The 21702-nt window shown below is 40.8% G+C and overlaps 1 protein-coding gene across 1 annotated transcript in view; it reads left to right on the top strand.

The window, feature by feature from the left end:
- Positions 1–21702, top strand: part of GABRG3 (gamma-aminobutyric acid type A receptor subunit gamma3) — a 366619-nt gene that overhangs the window by 190965 nt on the left and 153952 nt on the right. The window contains exons 4-5 of the mRNA XM_068423230.1: positions 855–1075; positions 3388–3470. Coding sequence (XP_068279331.1) covers positions 855–1075; positions 3388–3470 — 304 coding nt within the window. The remainder of the gene's footprint in view (positions 1–854; positions 1076–3387; positions 3471–21702) is intronic.

The following is a 21702-nucleotide window of genomic DNA, read 5'->3' as shown; positions in this document are numbered from 1 at the left end:
AGGAAGACAAACATAAGCAAATCAAATGTGACCTTTCCCAGCCTCTGGTGGCTGGAATTCACAATTCAAATACTGTTTTTTACACAGTTTCTTCCATGAGGTATTAAATGCATAAATCAGCATGCTTGTACGTTCACCTATATCATTTTGCCTGTTTGTCCATGTGTATTTTAATTTCTGCAGTTATACCTACTACAACTGCTTACCTACAGAAACACAGCAGTAAACATGGAGTGAAAGAAAAGATGAGATTCATGTGAATTATGATATTAGCCTATTCAGGGCAGTAAGCTAGTGACCGCTCAGCTCTTAGCATTTGGGGTACCTGAGGTGTCTGTAAAGAAGCACGAACGTGCCTTTTCAACTCTGCTGTAGTGTGGCCTGGAAAAGAGTGGCTGAACAATTGGTAACAAACAGAACAATTAATTTATTGAATTTACACAACTCCCTCCCCAAAAAACATTGACAGAATTAGGGGAATTTACCATTCTCCAGCTTATGTGTGTTGCTCCTCTTCATCCTTCACACCTGTTTTATCAGTCTGCCCTAAGACGAAGAAGGCTCTGCAAATTGTACCTTGTAGATGTGACTTTTCAGAGACAATGGAAAAGAATGTGCTAGTGCAGAAATTGTTACGGCACAGGACCAAGGCAAATGAGATGTTTGGCCTGTTTTCTGAAGTAGCTAGACGGAAAAAAGAAGGAAAAAAATTATTTCCTCGGGCAGTAAAAAAAGAAAACACAGCTCCATTGGCCTGAACTTATCCTGCTGCTTTACACCCAGATAGTTGTCAAACACTAAATAGTGGGAAGTGTGGAACTGATTTCAATTTGCATATCATGCTTTCATTGCAGGAATATCAAATTGATATATTTTTTGCCCAGACGTGGACAGATAGCCGTCTTCGCTTCAACAGCACCATGAAAATACTGACTCTGAACAGCAACATGGTTGGCTTGATCTGGATCCCAGACACGATATTTCGTAACTCAAAGACGGCGGAGGCTCACTGGATCACCACCCCCAACCAGCTCCTCCGCATATGGAATGACGGCAAGATCTTGTACACCCTCAGGTGAGCACTCTGGGAGGTGCAGGGCTGAAAGCTTCTCCCGCCTCTGGTGTAGTAGTAGTAATTTGCAGCAGTATCTTTGTTCTCTGCTGTTTTCTTCCTGATGCTTACCTGACTGTGCTTGACAAATACTGAAATATTCAGGTGTAAGTACTGCCAAGTTTAAAGAACAAAGTCTTGTCTTTCTAAAAAAGAAACCTTGAGAATTGGAAATAGGTCTGTCTGAATTGTAGAAGTTGGGCTTTTTAATGCTTGTAATAAAATCAGGAGCATGCAGTCCCATAAAAACTGTCAGAAACCTTTCTGATTGGAGTTAGATGGAGAGCTGGATGAAGTATTTCTAGATTCATGCTAATGCCAATACTTGATTCTTCAAATAAGTCATGCTGAAAGATAGTCTGTCACATCTCATCAAAAGGGCGAATTGCTGGAGGAAAGGCTTCTAGAGTTTTTCTAATCTTTGTGATACCATCAACTGCATGGTATTAGAAATACTGTATATATTTGCATTAAAAAGCCTGTGGAAATCAAAATATGTGTTTCCTATGGAAGAGATGAATTTCTCAGAAGGGAGTTTTGCCATAAGCTATATTCTACACAGCAAACTTTTTCAGAAACATCCCTTTCACACTATATTTTCTTCAGTGATTGTATTCAACCCTCTCAGTGCAATAGCATACTCTGATCATTCTTGCAATTGCAGTTGGGCTCCAATAGAAAGTCTTTAGCAAACAATAAGAAAGGAATTAAACAGCAGGAAATGCTACTGACATTTTTAGTGCCCTTCCCTTCTTGCTCCACTGTGACAGAGCTCTTGCTCATTTCAGTAGCCTTTAGCTAAAGACTTCATTGATTAGGATGTCAATGAAGTCTTTAGGATTGGGTTGTTGAGTTTTTTCCTTGTTTTTTCTATTAAGTCCTGTTTTGGTACTTCAGGGTGAGTTAAGTAACTACCTAATAGTAGTTAGACTTAGATGCCTGTCACTAAAGAAACTCTTTGTTGAATGGACTTCAAAATTTGTCTAAAACAGCTGAAAAAGGGGTAATACTTGACCCAGTGGACTGTTTGAATGAGCATTTTTAGTTTGTGAAAGATGTTTTGAGTCCTTTTTGCCCACTGAGGTCAGCCTCCTTTTTACACAGGAGGAGCTCTTAGAATGATCATTGTTCATTGATAACACTGTGTAATTCAAAAATTATTTATCTGACTTAAGTAAGCACACAGAATTGGTATGGCATGGAAGCAGTAACTACTGTATGTTCCGGTACTGTCAGGTGTTGATGAGTGTTCTGTATTCAGGAGAAAGTGTACAAGGTTCAATCCTGCTCCATGCCGTTCCATCCTCTTACCTGCCTGCTTTTGGATGCGAATGCACTCCTGCTGTAACACTGCAAATCCTCTTCTAGTGTCAGTGCAAAAATGCTGTTAAGTTCCTCACAGGTGACCTTGTCCAAGACAGAGGCTTTCTCTGTGCCACCCTAAATCTGAGACACAAACCTTTCCCTATCCAGTTTGTTAGCTTTTGAATTAGTTTAAAAAATGAAAGAAAAAAAGAGAAGCCAACAAAAAAACCTCATGCCCCACACTTGCTGCATAAATTCAGGCACTCAATTAATGTGTCTATTTCCTGAAAAAGACTGTATGATAAACTAGCACTTAATGCAATCTACCTGAGTAAATAGATTTACTTTGCTATCAGACTGAAGATTATCTGATTTTAATAGTTATTTTAAAATCAACTCCATTCATACTGTCCTTTGTGTTAGGGATATCACGTAAAAGAAGCTTTCAAGTGGGGCTGAAGACATTTCTGCTGATCTGTTTGTTATATCTGTACAACTAGGAATGGCATACAAAGATTTATTAAGTTTCTGAGTGACAGGCCAAAATAACCAAAAGAATTTTAAGTTCACACTATAAGTAAATGCAGAGAATGTTCCTTATAAGATTCTTTACAATGTTTTAATTTTGTGACATTACATACTACCACATCAGCCATATTTCCTGTTATTTTTGTAAAGAATAGTTGTTTCCATCCCATGTCCTTCAATGATGAAGTTGTCTAAAGAAAAACATATGCACAGATTTCCTGGGATTAAGAAACTCTTAATGATGTGCCTGAAATTACTTGTGCTTTTAGATCATTATTATTGTTTTGGGTCAGGCTTATACAGCCAATGAACAATCTGCAAATATAGGTCCTTTCCTTTCAGGCCTTATTTACAGATGTCAAAGGACTCTTGCATGATACCTAAGGTTACCCTGCCTCCTCCTAGTGCTGACGTGTAGTAACAGACGCTTGGTTTCTCCATAGGCTTACCATCAATGCTGAGTGCCAGCTGCAGCTGCACAATTTCCCAATGGATGAACACTCATGTCCTCTGATATTCTCTAGCTGTAAGTACTGCTTTGATGCGTTATTGTTGTATATTCTGATTTCTGTCAGGTTGTTCAACCATTCCACAACAGGTATAGGAAGTTTAGGTTTGCTTAAGTATTCAGGGAATTTTTTTTTCCTCTTTAGCACTCCTGGTCGATGGACTTATGCCATGAAGTCTTCTGTAGATTTACTCTCAGTTTTTTTGCCAGAACCAGTCTTTTTAGTGGATACTACAGTCACACTTTCAGCAGGACCAGATATTTGCACCAGTCTGTGCTATGTTAATCTATAAAATCATGTGACATGCAAACGCGGTTTTCTTGTGGAGGTGCACAGCTTGGGGACAAGCCCAGCAATCCCTGAACATCTGAGATTGTATCAAGTAACATGGTAATGCCTCTCTGTTTCATAATAAATGTAAATGGTGTAACTACTGTAAATCTTATTTTCCTTTTATTGCTCAGCTTGTCCAGTAGTCCCAGTGCTGTATTGTGTGCAGTGTTGTTGGTATATTTAAAACCAACCTAACAGGCAAAACAAAAACACTGGTGAAATGGATGGAAAACAAAAGTCAGGTGAGTTAATCTTGAGGTCCAATATTACTGTGAGGAAAAGTTGTCCTCATGCTGATTCATTTGAAAAAGCTTGAGAGCTGTCTGCTCGTGGGTACACCTACATTGTTTTGTAACCCAAATGACACAATGTGAATGTTTTACAAGCATTTTTAAAAAGATCTCCACTAAAGACTTTTCTTTTGATAAACTCCATGACTGAAGATCTGTGTTCTCCAAAGGTGAATGGGAAATGTATTGTTTTTTCCTTCTATTTAGAAAATAGCATTTTCTCCATCATCTCTTAAAAAATGATAGAAGAATAACACTATTTAATGTCTTCATAATAGCTATTCTGTTGTGATAGTAGGGTATTGTCTTCCATTTATGAATAGTATACAAACAGTTATCTTCACTCAAAAACCGGATTTGGATTTCAGCTGATCCAGGGTGTATTCTTCTTTTTCCCCAGGGAAAAGTTTTTGAAAAATCTGCCAGTGTAAACATCTCCCTTTCCCCCCAAATATTATCAGTACGTTGCCACTTTTTATGATCTATGTACATAAGTGATCCTGGGCAAAAATACATAGTGGTGTGCTTAATTCAGATGTGTGGAAAATACGCATACTCAACTGAACAGAAGGTAGATACCTCCTGGATGAGCTTTCCTGCTAATGAACATTTGTCACTGAACTGTATGCACCTCAGCTATCTTTAGTTACTGCACAAAGCTACTCTTACCTTGTGACAATCTGCTGTTGATTTGTTGAAATACTGGGAAAGGAGTGTGTGATCTTAAAAATTAAATCCCTGTCCAGAGATACTAATTAAACCTACCACATAAATTTGATAGGTCCTGTGCTAGCAGTATCCAAAAACGGTGAACTCTAATGGACAGGGAAGTCACTGCAAACCTTACATTCCCTAATAGCTAGACAGTTGCTGAATGCAAGTAAGTTATGCTCTGTGGTTTTTACTTAAAGAGAGAGGATATCAGTGTGAATGTCAGAAAGTTCTGCTGCACAGCAAAGTTTCAAATACATCTTGATTTCCAGAGGTTCCTCCTAACATATCTATTAGCTCAGAGCCCTTCTGCCCTTGAAAACATACATGTATTACCATCATACATGTACCACCATCTATGGAGATGGAGATACACAGGATCAATTAGAAGCTGAATGTGTCACAGTTCCTATGTGCGTTCTTTATAGTTTCTTGCCAGATGGAAAAAACCCATGGAGGAATATTAAATTAATGTTTTATAGTTTTGTCAACCTTTTTGGTCATGTTGATAGCAAGAGTTTATGTCTTTAGGTTTACACTGAATTGTCTTCTTTTCCTTGAACACTTTTAGCACTACAATTATAATAGTAGAACATCTCCTGTGTGATTTGTTTGTTTCATAACTCAGCTGTATTTTCATTGTTGTGTACATTCATAGCAGTCTCAAGATACACGGCACTCAATGGAACTTAGGAAGTGAATGACTGTGTGAATGCCTGAATGATTTATTACTGCCTGCTATGACAAGTTTCTGAAGGGACACACTGACTATGGATTCCAAGTGTCTTTGAATAAAATAAAAATGGTTGTGGAAGTTGCAGCACAGCACCGCTTCCCTCTGCATCCCTTTTGTTTGTTCCCTGGCACACAGACAAATCTTCACAGTTTCCACTGTAGGCAAGCACAAAAAAGCACACGTTTCGGAGAATATTCCCTGCATCTCTACACACACATGAATAAGGTTAATATTTGAAATTTCTTAGTTTGTGTATAAATTTCCCTTGATATTTCAGAAATGTGATACTAATCTCAAATCATTTCTAGAGTATTTTCCTCTAGTGCCATCTAATTCACATCCTAACACTGTTGTTGCACTGGGGACAGTTGCTATTCCTTCGGTAGGAATACTGAGCTCTACTTGGTCCCGTTGCCAGGATAAATAAGGAGAAAACAGTGGCTTATAAGCAAGGGACCATCTCAGTGTGCTAATAATGGTTAGTAAAACCTGCCTGCCCTTTTCTGGGGAAAATCTTGTTCAAGAATGGTTCCTGGAGCTCTCTAGTGTCTTTTATAGGAATTAGAAAGTATTGGTATAACCTGAAAACTCTTTACGCGATGAGATGAATCATCTGGCATATTAGGGCACGTGGTAGGTGTGTGTCTGTTGTTGCTGGGCTAATTTGTGCTTAGCACCCTGCTTATGTGAAAAGTTGAACCCAATGGCATAATGCAGGGCTGCTATGCAATGCGACAGATCTTTCCCACTCTGTGGACCAGATATTGGTTCGATTAACCACATGTGGCAAGCAGGATTCCTTAATACAGAGATGCTACAACATTGGCATCCATTCCAATGCATGTTATGAATGTGTGTTTCCCTGTGAATTTGAAGAAAGAATCAATGCTGTGACTTGATCCCAGTGTAGTAATCTTTGATAGATTTTACTCTACATGATCACGTTTTCTTCATATGGTTTTAAAGTACTATATACTACTGAATAAAAATATTCTGTCAGTGTTGTTCTTCATTTGGGTTAATTTATCCTCCTGAGCCAAGGGAGGCTGCTGTGCTACTTTTGGTTGGTACTCAAGTAGCATATTAAACTGTCTTGGTTATTTCTATTCAGCACTGATTTGAGCATTGTGGAAATAATTTCAGGATTCTGCCATAAAATTTAGTTTATTGAGGTAGTTAGGTTTCACATAAACATCGGTGAGGAAGAGGAGGTATTCTGTCTGAAGGACTATGACAGCATAAGAATAAACAAATAAGACACAGGCAGCAAAATGCAGGTTGGAAATGAGAAATTAAGCACGATTAATTGTGGAACTCCTACCATAGGTATTGTGGGTGCTAAAATTTTATAAGGATTCAAAAGTATTTGGACAAATCATTGGAAGAAAAATGCATTAGGAGCTATTAACCTAATGAGATCACTCTCTACTAATGGCTACTATTTTTTTTTTTTATTCTGAGGGAGTAAGAACATTTCAGATTAAATAGGGACCGGGGGGTCCTAGTGGACAACAGGATGACCATGAGCCAGCAGTGTGCCCTTGTGGCCAAGAAGGCCAATGGCATCCTGGGGTGTATTAGAAGGGGTGTGGTTAGCAGGTCAAGAGAGGTTCTCCTCCCCCTCTACTCTGCCCTGGTGAGGCCGCATCTGGAATATTGTGTCCAGTTGTGGGCCCCTCAGTTCAAGAAGGACAGGGAACTGCTAGAGAGAGTCCAGCGCAGAGCCACGAAGATGATTAAGGGAGTGGAACATCTCCCTTATGAGGAGAGGCTGAGGGAGCTGGGTCTCTTTAGCTCAGAGAAGAGGAGACTGAGGGGTGACCTCATTAATGTTTATAAATATGTAAAGGGCAAGTGTCATGAGGATGGAGCCAGGCTCTTCTCAGTGACATCCCTTGACAGGACAAGGGGCAATGGGTGCAAGCTGGAACACAGGAGGTTCCGCATAAATATGAGGAAAAACTTCTTTACGGTGAGGGTGACCGAACACTGGAACAGGCTGCCCAGAGAGGTTGTGGAGTCTCCTTCTCTGGAGACATTCAAAACCCGCCTGGACGCGTTCCTGTGTGATATGGTCTAGGCAATCCTGCTCCGGCAGGGGGATTGGACTAGATGATCTTTCGAGGTCCCTTCCAATCCCTAACATTCTGTGATTCTGTGATTCTGTGAAATAGTAGGCAAAAGTGGCTGTATGGCTAAGCTACTTGAAGGAACTCTTTTCCATTAAAGTAATCACGTGACTGGTTTCCAGCTGACCTACATGGTTTTGGTTTTCCTTAGATAGTCAGTGGTGGGACGATGAATGTTCTGGATTTTCTGAATTTGAGAGCACTAGGCACACTGCAGAGTAATGTAAGCATGTTTGCACCCACACCTGCGTGCCAGTTAATTGTTCAAGGTGTTCATTTTTTCAGCCCAGCACAGTTTCACCTCCTCTCCCCATCCATGTGCTCAAGATTAACTTAAATTCATGACACTCCTTCAGGTGACAGCATATGACAGCCATAGCAAAATGAAGCTGACAAACCCATTACACTTTGTTTAGAGCATCTGGTCCACTAACTTTTTAATTATCTACAAGGAGTTTTATGGTGGGAATCTGTACTAGCTGCATACCTGAGGTCTGAAGCAACCTGTAAGGCCATGCTTCAGGCTTTACCAGATGCAATAATATTGAGCTGCAGTGCAAGATGCCAGAATAAAAATGATAAGACTGAATTGATTAATGTGTTTTCATGGCTTTATTTTTCTTACTGCTGTTCTGATCAAACTGCAGACACTGTTCATTTTAAAAAGCCCCTTAGATTTAGACAAGAGAAATGATGACTTTTTTTTGTAGCCAATTACTTATCTTTTCCCTAATGAGGTCTACAGTGTCCTGAGTTGCCTGTTACTGGAGGATTGCTACAAGGCAGGAAAAGTTGGGCATGCCCAGAATGCCATTCCTACTGCAGACACTAAAATATACACACAAAGGTTCACAAACAATTCAAGTGTTTTCAGTTCAGTTGAAAATAGGGGAAAGCAAAATTTCCAGCTATTGATGGTCCAGCTTGTTCAGTCAGGTCTTAAAACATATACTTTTAGCCTTCTAAATGTTCAATTTTTTTCTTAAGTGATGTGTAAAAGTGTGCAAAATATTGCAGAAAAAAGTAAGGAAATGTGAAATGCATTTAAAAGAAATTCATCCAAATCTAACATAGTGCTTGAAAGAAACATCCCATCTTTCTAAATATAAACGCCGTTCAATCAAATGTTACCCCTTTGAACATGAAGGCTCTTATGGATATGCAATCAGTACTTTGAGCCTCATATCATTAATTTTCTAACAGAACTACCTGTCATTGCCAGTTTTAATGTTTCTCCTAGCCTAGAAAAGTAAATGCTGGTTTTGTGGAATGAGCTGTGCTTTGTTTCATCTCATGTATCATCATCAGAATCATTAATAAACTCTGAGGGCAGAATTTTACTCCTGATGAAGAACAGGCCAGAAGGAACACAGCTTAATGTTCATATCTCAAGAGGGGTTTCATTAAAGATGCTGGGAAGGCACTGCAATGTGCAGAAAGAGCTTTAATCCACATCTGAACTTCCCATCTGTGCTCTCTGTAATGAGCTGAACAAGGTCAAGGGGCATCAATGGAATTTTTGATTCAGATTTTGTGACAAGCATATTTTAGCTATTGTAGCTTGTTCCTCTTCTAGGAAGGTAGAAATTAAGGCACTGGGATGCATCTATCCTTCTCTTCAAAAGGCTATCTTTTTCAGAGAATAATCAATATAGAGAGGTCTTATAGAGAGGAAAAAAGAAATATATTTAAGGAAAACTTGACCTTTGAAAGTTTCTTCCCAAACCCTGTATTTAGTGTATGACCTGTGTCTTACATGACAATTCATGAATACAATACATGAAGCATATCTGTGATAAATTCCTCCTCCTATTAATCTGAGAGTCAAATATTTATCCAATTCCTTGACTACTCAGTAATGGGTGATTCACTACTATTTTTCTGTGTGTGACTCAATATATTTCTCAATACATAAGAGACACTACATTGAATATCTTTTAGATTTTTTATGACTATTTTATAGCCAAGACTCATAAAAATTTTTCAAGTTAGTTTGCATTGGAAGTTCAGCTAATTTTTATCTAATTGTTCCAATAGGACGTACTATATATCTATCAAGCAGGTCCTGCTTGACTAACCTGATCTCCTTCTATGACAAGGTGACTTGCTTACTGGATGGGGGAAAGATGGTGGATGTTGTCTACCTGGACTTTAGTAAAGCCTTTGACACCGTCTCCCACAGCATTCTCCTGGAGAAACTGGCTACTCATGGCTTGGATGGGCATATGCTTCACTGGGCAAAAAGCTGGCTGGATGGCCGGGCCCAAAGAGTTGTGGTCAATGGAATTAAATCCAGTTGGTGGATGGTCACAAGTGTGTTCCCCAGGGCTCAGTATTGGGGCCAGTTCTCTTTAATGTCTTCATCAATGATCTGGATGAGGGGATCGAGTGCACCCTCAGTAAGTTCGCGAATGACACCATGTTGGGCGGAAATGTTGATCCGCTTGAGGGTAGGAAGGCTCTGCAGAGAGATCTCGACAGGCTGGATCGATGGGCAGAGGCCAATGGTATGAGCTTCAACAAGGCCAATGTCAGGTCCTGCACTTCGGGCACAACACCCCAAGCACCGCTACAGGCTTGGGGAAGAGTGGCTGGAAAGCTGCCAGGCGGAAAAGGAGCTGGGGGTGTTGGCTGATAGCTGGCTGAATATGAGCCAGCAGTGTGCCCAGGTGGTCAAGAAGGCCAACAGCATCCTGGCTTGTATCAGAACTAGTGTGGCCAGCAGGACGAGAGAAGTGATCATTCCCCTGTACTTGGCACTGGTGAGGCTGCACCTCAAATACTGTGTTCAGTTTTGGGCCCCCCACTACAAGAAAGACATCAAGGTACTGAAGCAAGTCCAAAGAAGGGCAACAAAGCTGGTGAAGGGTCTAGAGCACAAGTCTTATGAGGAGAGGCTGAGGGAACTAGGGCTGTTTAGTCTGGAGAAAAGGAGGCTGAGGGGAGATCTTATTGCTGTCTACAACTACCGGAAAGGAGGTTGTAGCAAGGCAGGTGTCAGTCTCTTCTCCCAGGTAACAAGTGATAGGATGAGAGGAAATGGCATCAAGCTGCGCCAGGGGAGGTTTAGATTGGATATTAGGAAAAATTTCTTCATCGAAAGGGTTATCAAACATCGGAACAGGCTGCCCAGGGAAGTGGTGGAGTCACCATCCCTGGGGGTATTTAAAAGATGTATAGATGTGGTGCTTAGGGACATGGTTTAGTGGTGGACTTGGCAGTGCTAGGTTAACAGTTGGACTTGATCTTAAAGGACCTTTCCAACCAAAACAATTCTATGATTCTATGAAATAGGTCAAATTCATCCATGGTATAAGTACATTCACCGTAAAGTTACACTTTCTAAATCTAATTTATGGTAGATTCATTCCAAACTAGTGCATATTGTAAGTATTAGTGTGGCACTACTATTTCTGTTAAGTCTTCTGTCTCATTGCTTGAGGTATATCGATCAGAGACATCTTTCTAAATATTTACAGCTATATGGTTCAATGCTGGTTCCAAATGTATACAATATGTTGTGATATAAGAGTAATAGACTTAAAACAATCTGATATTAGATCTGATAGCCACCAATACACAAATGATCTCTGTTTCATTGAAAAAGCAGCAAAACTTTCCTGAGGTTGAGGGTTGTCCATTGCTTCCCTGATGATCAGAGAGAGCTGATGGCAGTGGTTAATTCTTGTATTATCCCTTGCTCTTCTATTCCTCACAAAGAGCTAAGGTTTTGGCCTAGTAGCAGACCAAATATCTCTCTCCTTTTGTAGTCACTCTTGAGTTTTTTGTCCATGAGATTGAAGGCTCCTCTGGAGAGGCAGCAGCTGCCGTTACTTCCAGGAAAAATGAGACACTAAAATTACAGCAAGTGCTAATTAGTGAAGCCTAAAATGCTTAACTCATGATATCTTGGGTCCAGTAAACTCTTCCTGAGACCCTCTGGATTGATGGTAGGCTATTCCAGGAACCTGGCATCTACCTCAGTTTTGCAGTGGTCTTCAAGGATCCTTGGTGTCTCCATTTACCCTGCACAGCTGCCTGAGGAAGGTGGCAGGCCCGTGTCATAGCACAAACTCTCTAGGCAATCATCTGCTCCACAGCAAAAAAAAATGCTCTTATTCCAGGATCTGAAGATTAGGGTAGGTGATCCTATTTGAGGGATAGGACCCCCCAGCTCTGACTTACATTCAAGCAAGGAAATTGGAAGTGCTAAAATCCCAAGTGCAGTCTAGATTCTCAAAACAACCAGTCTTATTTTTCTAAATTTTCTATTCGTAAGATTAAAAAAAAAAAAAAGTATCAAAAACAATTTTAGAAAAGACAGAACCTGCCTCCGAACCATTTTTTTTTTTTTTGACAAGAATATATGTAGCTAAGTTATGCTTACGGTGTCAGGAGAAAATAAGAGAAAATGCTGAAGCAAGGCAGGTGGCTGGTTGCATGTCTGACAGCTGACTGTATCAGCAAAAGGCCCTGGAGCCTCTACCATGTGACAATCATCATTAGTTCCCATGATTTCATCTCAGATGTGATATTCAGTGTTTACTTGAACCCAGCACCCCTTTAAGCATGTTGCCATGTGCCAATGTGAGCTTTTTTTTTTCTTTTCTTTTTAACAAACATTTGACAGTGTGACACAAATGCACCACAGGCAAGAAGAAAATAGCTTTCTCCCTCAAATGTAATATAACACCTTTTATATAATATGTATTTATATTATTGTTAGTTGCTTATTTAGGTATGTGATAACTGGTTTGCAAATTAATCTGATCTTTATGGAGAGGCTGGTCCATAACTCGTAAACTCCTGGCAACCCTGCGTTTGTAATTTCTGACATATAGAGCTCATATTTGTGATATAGAGCATCAGGAGACAGTCACACTCCTTTGCATCATATTTTTTAACAAGAGAAGGAATGACTGGTTTTGGCACTCTGTAACAATTACATCACAGGACAATGTAGCCATGTTGTACCAGCCAGCTTGTAGTTATTGTTGACTGCAGTACAGCTATCAATGGCTACAAGCTATTCAGGAGGGACAGGTGAGGAAGGAGGGTGAGAGGGGTTGCCCTCTACATCAAGAAATGCATAGAGTGTGAAGAGCTGTCCGTGAAGCATAGCCATGAGCAGGTTGAAAGCTTATGGGTAAGAACTGGAGACCGAGGCAACAAAGGGAACCTTGTGGTTGGTGTATACTACAGGCCACCAGATCAAGGGGAGCCCATTGACGAAGCCTTCTTACTCCAGCTACAGGAGGCATCATGTTAGCAGGCTCTCATCCTGCTGGGGAACTTCTGCTGGAAGTAGTAGCACGGCAAGCTGTAGGCAATCCAGGAGACTCGTGAAGTGCATTGAGGAAAACTTCTTAAGCCAAGTAATAGACAGCCCTACCAGAGGGGATGAGATACTGGACCTGATGGTCACCAAGGCAAGTGAGCTAATTGGTGATGTGAAGATTGGAGGCAGCCTGGGCTGCAGTGATCACACACTGGTGGAGTTTGCAGTCCTGAGGGATACGGGTCAGGCAAAGAGTAAAGTCAGGATGCTGAGTTTTAGGAAAGCAAAATTCCAGCTGTTCAAGGAGTTAGTCAATAGGACCCCCTGGGAAACTGCCCTCAGGGACAAGGGAGCAAACAGAGATGGCAGATCTTTAAGGATGCTTTCCATAGAGCGGAAGAGCTCTTGATCCCCAAGTGTAAGATATCAGGCAAGGAAGGCAAGGGACCATCATGGCTGAGTCAAGACCTGCTGGTCAAACTAAATGGCAAGAAGGAAATGCACAGGCAGTGGAAGCAGGGACAGGTATCCTGGGAAGAGTATAGGGATGCTGCACGGTTGTGTAGTGATGGAGTCAGGAAGGCCGAGGGGTGGATGCAGCTGAACTTGGCAAGGGATGCAAAGAATAATAAGAAGAGCTGCTACAGGAATGTCAGCCAGAAAAGGAAGGTCTAAGAGAGTGTACCCCCTCCTGATGAGCAAGATTGGCAAACTGGTAACAATGGACGAGGTACTCAACTCAAAGGCAGAGGCAGTCAACAACTTTTTTGCCTCAGTCTTCACTGGCAACCTCTCTACCACACCTCTGAAGTGGATGGAGCGCAAGGCAGGAACTGGGGGAGCAAAGTCCCTCCCACTGTAAGAGAAGATCAGGTTCAAGACCACCTGAGGAATCTGAATATACATAAGTCTGTGGGACCTGATGAGATGCATCACATAGTCCTGAGGGAAGTGGGTGATGTAGTTGCCAAGCCACTCTCCATGATATTTGAAAAGTCATGGCAGTCAGGTGAAGTCCCTGGTGACTGGAAAAAGGGAAACATTGCACCCATTTTTAAAAATGGTAGAAAAGATGACCCTGGGAACTACCGACCTGTCAGCCTCACCTCTGTGCCTGGGAAGATCATGGAACATATCCTCCTAGAATCATAGAATCATAGAATCATAGAATGGTTTCTGTTGGAAGGGACCTTAAAGATCATCTAGTTCCAACCCCCCTGCTACAGGCAGGGACACCTTTCCACTAGACCAGGTTGCTCAAAGCCTCATCCAATCTGGCCTTAAACACTGCCAGGGAGGGGGCAGCCACAGCTTCTCTGGGCAACCTGTTCCAGTGTCTCACTAGCCTCACAGAAAATAATTTCTTCCTAAGATCTAATCTAAATCTAAGGCACATGGAGGACAGGGAGGTGATTCGAGAGAGCCAGCATGGCTTCACCAAGGGCAAGTCCTGCCTGACCAACCTAGTGGCGTTCTGTGATGGAGTGACTACATCAGTGGACAAGGGAAGAGCTATGGATGTCATCTATCTGGATTACTGTAAGGCCTTTGACACAGGGCCCCCCAACATCCTTCTCTCTAAATTGGAGAGATGTGGATTTGATGGGTGGACTGTTTGGTGGATGAGGAATTGGTTGGATAGTCACATCCAGAGGATAGTAGTGAATGGCTCAATGTCCAGATGGAGATCGGTAATGAGTGGTGTCCCTCAGGGTTCTGTACTGGGACCAGTACTGTTTAGTATCTTCATCAATGATTTAGTGGGATCTAGTGCACCCTCAGAAAGTTTGCAGATGACACCAAGCTGAGTGTTGTAATTGACATGCCTGAGGGAAGGGATGCCATCCAAAGGGACCTTGACAGGCTCTAGAAGTGGGCCCGTGCGAACCACATGAAGTTCAACAAGGCCAAGTGCAAGGTCCTGCACCTGGGTTGGGGCAATTCCCAATATCAATACAGGCTGGGGGATGAAAGGATTGAGAGCAGCCCTGCAGAGAAGATCTTGGGGATACTGGTGGATGAAAAATTGGACAGGAGCCAGCAATGTGTGCTTGCAGCCCAGAAAGCCAACCACATCCTGGGCTGCATCAAAAGAAGTGTGGCCAGCAGGTGGAGGGAGGTGATTCTGCCCCTCTACTCTGCTCTTGTGAGATCCCCCCTGGAGTACTGCATCCAGCTCTGGGGCCCCCAACATAAGAAGGACATGGAGCTGTCAGAACAAGTCCAGAGGAGGGCCACGAAGATGATCAGAGGGCTGGAGCACCTCTCCTATGAAGACAGGCTGAGAGACCTGGGGTTGTTCAGCCTGGAGAAGAGAAGGCTCTGGGGAGACCCTATTTCAGTCTTTCAGTACTTAAAGTACTTTCAGTACTTCAGTACAAACTTTTTAGCAGGGCCTGTTGTGATAGGACAAGGCATAATGGTTTGAAACTAAAAGAGGGTAGATTTAGACTAGATATAAGGAAGAATTTTTTTTACAATGAGGGTGGTGAAACGCTGGGACATGTTGCCCAGAGAGGTGGTAGATGATCCATCCCTGGAAACATTCAGGTTGGACGGGGCTCTGAGCAACCTGATCTACTTGAAGATGTCCCTGCTCACTGCAGGGGGTTGGAATAAATGACCTTTAAAGGTCCCTTCCAACCCAAACTATTGCATGATTCTATGAACGTGGGGATGCTCCGGAATAGAAATCTCTGTGGTCTCTCAGTTAGGGAGTCATAGCAATCCATTCTATAAATAAAGAATTGTCTGTAAGATAAAAGTGCCCCTTTATGGGTCTTTTATTTCAACATGAGAAAGCAGACTGAATGGCTAGCATGGTGTTGCTATTACAGGCAACAGTCAGAGGTGGATCAATAATCAGCAGTGCCCAAACTCTTAACAGTGCTGTGCATACCTCACTCCTCTTCAGATTATGGGCAGATTTTGATCTTTGGTGGTTATCTTGATCCTTGGAGAAACTTCTTAAGGTACCATCCAAGATGCATGCTCCACTAAGTGCTCACAGGCGTTACATCATAGTCTTATTTGGGGTTCCTTTCTTTTGAAGTGTTACATTTTTGCAAATGCTGATATAATTACCTGTGTTTATTCCTTGTAGATTCCCTTAATGTAACTGAAATGTACATCACAAAATATAACATAAAACATGAAAGTACAAGTCAAGGTAACCCACTGACAGGCAACTTAAAATCTGCAACAATACCCTTCTGCTACCCTTATTGGTACATTTCCAAAGGTAGAAGACAGGCTTGCTTGAACCCAGAAGGTTTAAGTTATTTTAGGTCCCTAGTAGAATATGTGGCATATTTTTAAAGAAACAAAGAGCATATAGTCTTCTAATTACTTCAGTTGTTGTAATGAGTAGATTAAAAAAAAAAAAAAATGATTGTATGATTGTCTTCCATGGCCACACTAAAAGTTACACTAATGCATCTCCAAACTGTGAGAACTGTGTGCTTGAACTCACTGGTGTCTTATAAGAAATGAAGAATTGCTGCAGAATTGCTTCCAAGTGTATAGAAACCATTTGGCACTTTGAGAACCAAGAAGTACTGAACAAGTGTCAGAATCAGAACAGATAAGTAAAATCATTGAGGAGGAGAGAAAAGGAGAACGAGGAGAGACCAGACTTGCCAAGGTCAGCCAGGTAACCTGCAGTATGCCACGGAAGATTAACAGAAGCTACGGCTATTGACTCTCAGATTAGATTAGACGCGTCTTGGCTAGACCTCAGTCAACGCTTGTTACTTTTGCTAGGCTTGACTGACCAGTGATAATGAGGTTAGTAGAAGCCATCAAAGGTTTACTTGTAACAACAGACTTAAAAAACAGGATGAAAACATCAAGTCCTCAACTCAGTAGCCTTGTCTTTTCAATTTTATTTACCTCTAACACAGCCTGGAAAAACAATGCAGCCTAGAAATATAAACATTACGATGAGAAAGGGCCCCTCCATTTTCTCGCTTCTGTTTCTGGAATGTTAAGAGAAAAACAGAAAAACAAAAGCATATCCCTAGTGCCCATGGAGCTAAGAGAGGGAAAGAAGTAAGGGAGCTGTGCAGCTTTGAACATTGCTTTGCTGACAGTGCTAGAGGACAATCAGGGCAATGCCCTGTGTATCTGCTCCCATTAGGGGGATGTTGCTGAGGTCTGCCTGGCTGGATCCATTGCTATGAAGGGCAGGTCTGTCTCCTTAAAAGGTGATTAACTTTGTGTAATAGGCATGCTGACACATAATAAAGCTTTAATCCTTTTTCATAGTTGGGTGGCATATATGTCTGTCAAAACAAAATACACTGGGATTATGTCTCTCACTATCCGATAACCCCTCAGACAGACAGACAAGCGAATGATAAGATTTAGACAGGAGAAAGCAGAAATACAAATAGAGATATCAAATTTAATTTTAATTTAATTTTTAAATAAATATTTTTATATTCTCCCATATGATGTAGATTTTCAACTGATTCTTCTTTAAGAAACACTGCAGTTTTCTATATCTAAATACAGAGATTATTTGTGTGGAATGAAGTTATGATTTAATGTTGGGGTTAGTCATGCATATTATAAATTTATTTTTTCCCTATTTTTTTCATAATGTGACTTCTGTCAGTTTTATTACTAATCTATTAAAGCTCAGGAATAGCTGACTTTTCCACAAAACCTTTCTATCAGTCATAAGAAGGAAAACATAGGGAGGCATGTAGATTGAACAAAAGGTACATGCTATTCTGGGGCAATTGGCCAAATCAGAGAGCTTGTGCAGAGCACACTGAGGCTCCTTTCTAGCTCATTCTACCTGAGTTTCTTTCCCAGCGAAACCAAGACAGTATGGGGAGGGCTGGTGTGTGACTTTATTATGTCCTGATGGGGGGTAGGAGCTCAGAAGTTCTGCTGGCTCCACCAGTTGCGGTGTAACCTTAATCAGAATACTTGTTTCATATTGTCTGTTCCTTCTGCTGCCACTTGCTTTGATCTTTCAGTGACCACTGGTGTGCAAGGTTAGCTGCACCTGTCTTCGCTTCTTGGTCAGCCCTGAGTGCATCAGTTCAGGGAACGTCCCAGTTAATGTCCATTTTTTTTCACTCTGGCAGCCTGATTTGATATCTGTGTTTCTTCCCTTTGGAAAACCACCACCAGTGAAAAACCAAGAGCCTCGCTAAAACAATCTGATTATCAGGAAGTGGAATGAGTAGCAGGTCTCTGTATTTAGATCCTTCATCAATATCTTTCTGTTTTCATTCTTAGCAACAGAGGTTACTAGAAAACCACATCAGAGCTGTTCCATGCTTGGCATGGGCCTCTTATGCAATGAAAAAATGAACAAAGTTCATGGGCTGGGTCCCTAACTCAAGGTATTCCATACCATGCCCCAGGATATATTAAAGCCATGTAAATTCCTAATTGAAACTGTTGCTTGACTAGAGCGGAAGAAAATCATATGTGTGAAAGGCTGATATGACATTAGTCCTTGATTTGTAGATGAACATCTTCGAAAAGAAGATCCATCCTGATCTCACCATCTTCTACTCCAGTTTTGTCCTCAGTAAAAACACAAGCAACATGAGTATGACAACTATAAACCTAGCAAAAGAATCTCTGTTCTTTCTCTCTCACAGGCTTGCATCCTTCTGCACTCACTTACCAGCACACGTAGAAGAATGAGAAAGGATGAGAGAACAGATATATGATAGTTTTCAATCTTTTCATTACTGTCCGGTGATCAGCTACTAAGGCAACAAGCAATATGCAAGAAGATGCATAGAATTAAACAGGATGAAGCAAAAAGAAGAACAAATCCTACTGTGAATCCTCTGAAATGGACAAACTGACTGTCCTTTAACTTTTTTTTGTGGAATATAGGTCAAATATTTAGTTATGGCCTTGAGGCACTCTGATGCTGCTATGCTTATAAGTCTTCCCATCATCTAAATTAACTTTATCTAAATTAACATTTGAATGCACATTTCTTATAATTGTGCTTTAAAAAAAAATATGTTAATATTATAGTCTTTATGGGTTGCAATGGTATACTCTGCATATCTCATGCCATTTGAACAGATGAAGGCTGAATGTCAGAGTCAATGAAGAATTTTCAAGTATTTTTTTTTTTGCTTTGGAAAGAGGTTATTCCTGCAAAATATAAACTTTTCTTTTTGAGGAATATACATTTTAACTTTGTGAAAGATTTTAAGAATATTTGCATCTCAACAGAAAGAAGTATCCATCCTATAACATCCTGAGACACCGGAATCCTGAATATGTGATGCTTAGTTTCAAATCTTGTCTTAAAAGGACAATGGAGAGATTCTCAATATACTTTTTCATTTTTCCTGTAAGTGGCCTGATCACACAGTGGCTATTTTACGTTTTTGAATCATTTCTGACTCTCTGATTTTTTCATTGCAGAAGATGAAGTCAATATGCTTATTGAATTTCAAAATATAGCACCTAAAGGAAAAATAGTAGCAATTTTGCACTTACAGTACTTTCTATGCATTTATCTGAAAGAGAGCAAAAATACCACTTCATTTAGGAAAAAAAATGGTAACCATTTAGAGCAGTCAATGTTGTCCATGTTTTTGTTCTGGAAGGTCAGTTGCTCTTTTCAAGTTGAAAGGAAGGATAAGTAACAAGAGATGCATGTTTGTACCTTACAGGTATTTTCTTCCTGTATTGATTGTCTTCAAATGAAGCTAGTAGACCAAATGAGCATGGAGAAGTGTGTCTGCAAGTGATGACTTTCAACAGAAGGGAACTTTGGGGTCTGAACAGTGTATTTGTTCACAGCAGTTGTCTGAAAAATCAACATTTCAATAAGACAACATTTCTTGCCTCTGGCAGCCAGAGAAGGCAACCACAAACTCTTGGATAAATGATTAAAAGGAGACTGAGATATGCAAGTGTTTCATAACATGGTATTGCCTGCCTTTCTTTTTGTCCCCAACACCTTTTCCCAAAGTCCATACTTGAAATCTAAACTTTTCTTGTCTAACCAACACAAAACTGCACAGAGGAAGATAAAAGGCTGTTCCCAGCAACTTGCAAACCTCAAAGTTGTTTGGGAGATTTGCACTGTAGGTTTCTACTGATTTTTCTGCAAAATAGAGCAGCATTTCTTATGTCAAGGCTTAGTGCAATTGGCAGACAAAAATCCTGGTCTGTTGTACTATCAGATTTCAAAAGTTAAGCAAGCTGAGAATGGTCACTACTTGTATGGGAGCTTCAGCAGGAAAACTGATGTGTTTCTGTGGTTCCAGAATGACAGTGACTCTTTTATTTGTGACTGTGTTCACTGTGATTTGTTACAGCCACCAAAGGGTGTCTGTCCGCTAGTAACTTGCATAACTGTATGTACCAAAGCAAAACACATTAATGGCCAGTGCATGATAGTATTTTTTAACGTTTAGATACTATACTGAAGTGCATGGTGAAGTAATGTGACAATGGCCATTACCTGAAGCAGGGAACATTCTGACTTGATAGAAGAAAAAGAAAAGTCATCAAGGACAGTCAGGCATAGGAGCAGGTTGTCCAGGGACATTGTAAAGTCTCTGTCCTTGGAGTTTTTCAAGACATGACTGGATAAAGCTCTGAGACACCTGATCTGAATTCAGTATCAACCCTACTTTGAGTAGGACATTGAACTAGAGACATCCTGAAGTCCCTTCCAACCTGACTGATTCTATCATAACATCTTTTTTCACATTCAAAACAAGATTTATGTTAAAATATTCAGTCTTCCTTATAGAGCCATTTGTTCATATACAGAGATAAAAATATGTGCTTGTGAAAACCATCTTTCCCTGACAACTTTTTAAGAGAGTCAATTTTCAGTGTTGGCTTTCTTAAGGAACTCCCCAAAAGGGGCAGGGGGTGGGGGGAGTATGGAAAATAGTTGCAGGTTCCTCTTTGCAGTTTATTTTTCTGAGTGACTGAGTATATGTCCAATTAGAAATGGTGAATTTTTTTTTGTATTTTTTCATTGTACAATGGTTGTTACCACCAGCAATCACTGGTATATTATTTGCAAACAGGGTAAACTTCTGTTGATCAAGACCTGGGGATTCTTCCAAAGACTAATATAGTCAGGCAATATGTTCAAAATCAAACAGGATATAGAATTTATCCTTTTATTTCCCTAGAGCTCTCCCCACTCTGTACAGATCCCAGGAATTGATTTTCAGGTCCCAGGCATACTTGATAGCTTATTCTTCCACCCGTCGGCTATTGGCATTCACACCACAACAATACGCAAGGACTCTGACACTGACTCCAGCAGCTCCTTCCACTCTGCTCAAATTAGACATTACTTCTGGTTCTTGTCACAGGTCAGACACCTAAGATCTGTTTCCCCTCTTCCCTGCCACCTAGTCGGTCCCCACAGAATAACCTCCTAACTTTCACAACTTTCTTCAGAAACCTCCTAGATGTCTTTATCTTCTACAATCCTTTCCTCCCCACTCCTTGTATCTTTTTTCCTTCTTTTCCCCCATTTCCTTTCTTCTTATTTTCCCTTTTTCCTCTCCCTCCCCCCTTTTTTAATTTCATCCTATTGTCCTCCACTCATGACTATTTCCTTTCTCCACCTGCCCAATCTTTCTTTGCACTCCTGCGTGGACTGGTGGTGGCCAGAATTCCCTTCCTCAAGTCTGTCAAGGAAAAATATTCCTTCCAACTTCTTCATTCTTTGGCAAGAAACAGAAAGGAGTTCAGAGGCTGAGCTCCACCTGTGAAACCATAAGGTAACACTTAGAGAGTATCTCT

The sequence above is a fragment of the Nyctibius grandis genome, chromosome 2 (assembly GCF_013368605.1).
Source record: "Nyctibius grandis isolate bNycGra1 chromosome 2, bNycGra1.pri, whole genome shotgun sequence".
Taxonomy (NCBI): Eukaryota; Metazoa; Chordata; class Aves; order Nyctibiiformes; family Nyctibiidae; genus Nyctibius; species Nyctibius grandis.
The sequence above is the reverse complement of the archived record's forward strand: the minus strand, read 5'-3'. Positions and strand labels throughout refer to the sequence as shown.